This window comes from Trichinella spiralis (assembly GCF_000181795.1).
Source record: "Trichinella spiralis strain ISS 195 chromosome Unknown Scfld6472, whole genome shotgun sequence".
Classification (NCBI taxonomy): domain Eukaryota; kingdom Metazoa; phylum Nematoda; class Enoplea; order Trichinellida; family Trichinellidae; genus Trichinella; species Trichinella spiralis.
This window is the reverse complement of record NW_003533411.1, coordinates 1-1,030: the sequence shown is the minus strand read 5'-3', so window position 1 is coordinate 1,030 and position 1,030 is coordinate 1. Positions and strand designations below refer to the sequence as shown.

Sequence of the window (1,030 nt, the reverse complement as noted above, 5' to 3'; positions counted from 1 at the left end):
GTCGTTCCTGGAAAAGCCCAACAGGCGGCTGCGCATCCAATCGCCCAACTAAAAAAAAACAAATACTCAATTATATACACAACAGCCATCGCATAGCATAGCACGACACAACACAACAATACAACAGCAACAACAACAACAACAACAAAAGCTGTTGATGTTGGTCATGCGAAGTAAGTTATAAGTGCGTTGAAAATGCGGTGGCGCTGATGTTGCCAGATCAACATATACCTGCTGTTGTTGAAAGAAAAAGCTGTGCTGCTGTTGTTGCATCAACTGCTGCAACGACCCCTGTGGAAGCACCGGACTGGAAGCTAGCACGGATGCAGCCGCTAAACTGGCCGGTAGCAGAGAAGTTGTGACTACAGTTGATGTGGGCGTTAGAGCTGTGCTAGAGCTGCTGGATGCCGATGAGAACTTCAGTGAGGAAGCAAGCAGTGACGTTCGACATGAAATTACAGGTGCCGAGTTCCGTCCCAATGATGACGATGACTCAGTCACTTCTGATTTTCCAGATAACAACTCTTTAATAGTATGATTATTATTATTATTATTATTATTATTATTATTACTACTACTGTCTCCAGTGCTACTAGTGATAGTAGTATTACTACTAACTACTACTACTACTACTGCTATTGCTTCTGCTGCTTTTACTACTTTTACTACCACTACTACTACTACTACTGCTACTGCTACTCTGCTATTACTTACTGGCAATGCGGCTATTATTATTACTGTTGTTGTTTATCAAAGTTCTGGAAATATTCGCAGTAGGTGCTTCAGCCTCTGCTGTTTGTTGCTCATCTGGACCAAATTCCTTATTACCGCTAACCGGCGGCTTGAGTTCTTCTTCTTTAGCGTGGGCGCTCTTCGACCCCAGCTCGGCCGCCTCACTTAAAGCTTCTCGGGCAATCTTAAAATACGATGAAAATCTCTTTTATTTGAAAGTAAGCAGCACTGTAATTGTAACTGTAGCGAATTTATTTAAAATTATAACTATTGTAATATGTTTTAAATAATATAAAAT

General features: G+C 41.2%; 1 protein-coding gene across 1 annotated transcript; it reads right to left on the bottom strand.

Moving 5' to 3' along the window:
• Nucleotides 1-231: 231 nt before the first annotated feature.
• Nucleotides 232-916, bottom strand: Tsp_14465 (putative translation initiation factor eIF-2B subunit delta; the record flags this gene model as incomplete). Its single annotated transcript, XM_003366151.1, has 2 exons — nt 232-524; nt 739-916. Coding segments are annotated over 2 exons (471 nt in total), but the record flags the coding sequence as incomplete, so codon positions are not given.
• Nucleotides 917-1,030: the final 114 nt, after the last annotated feature.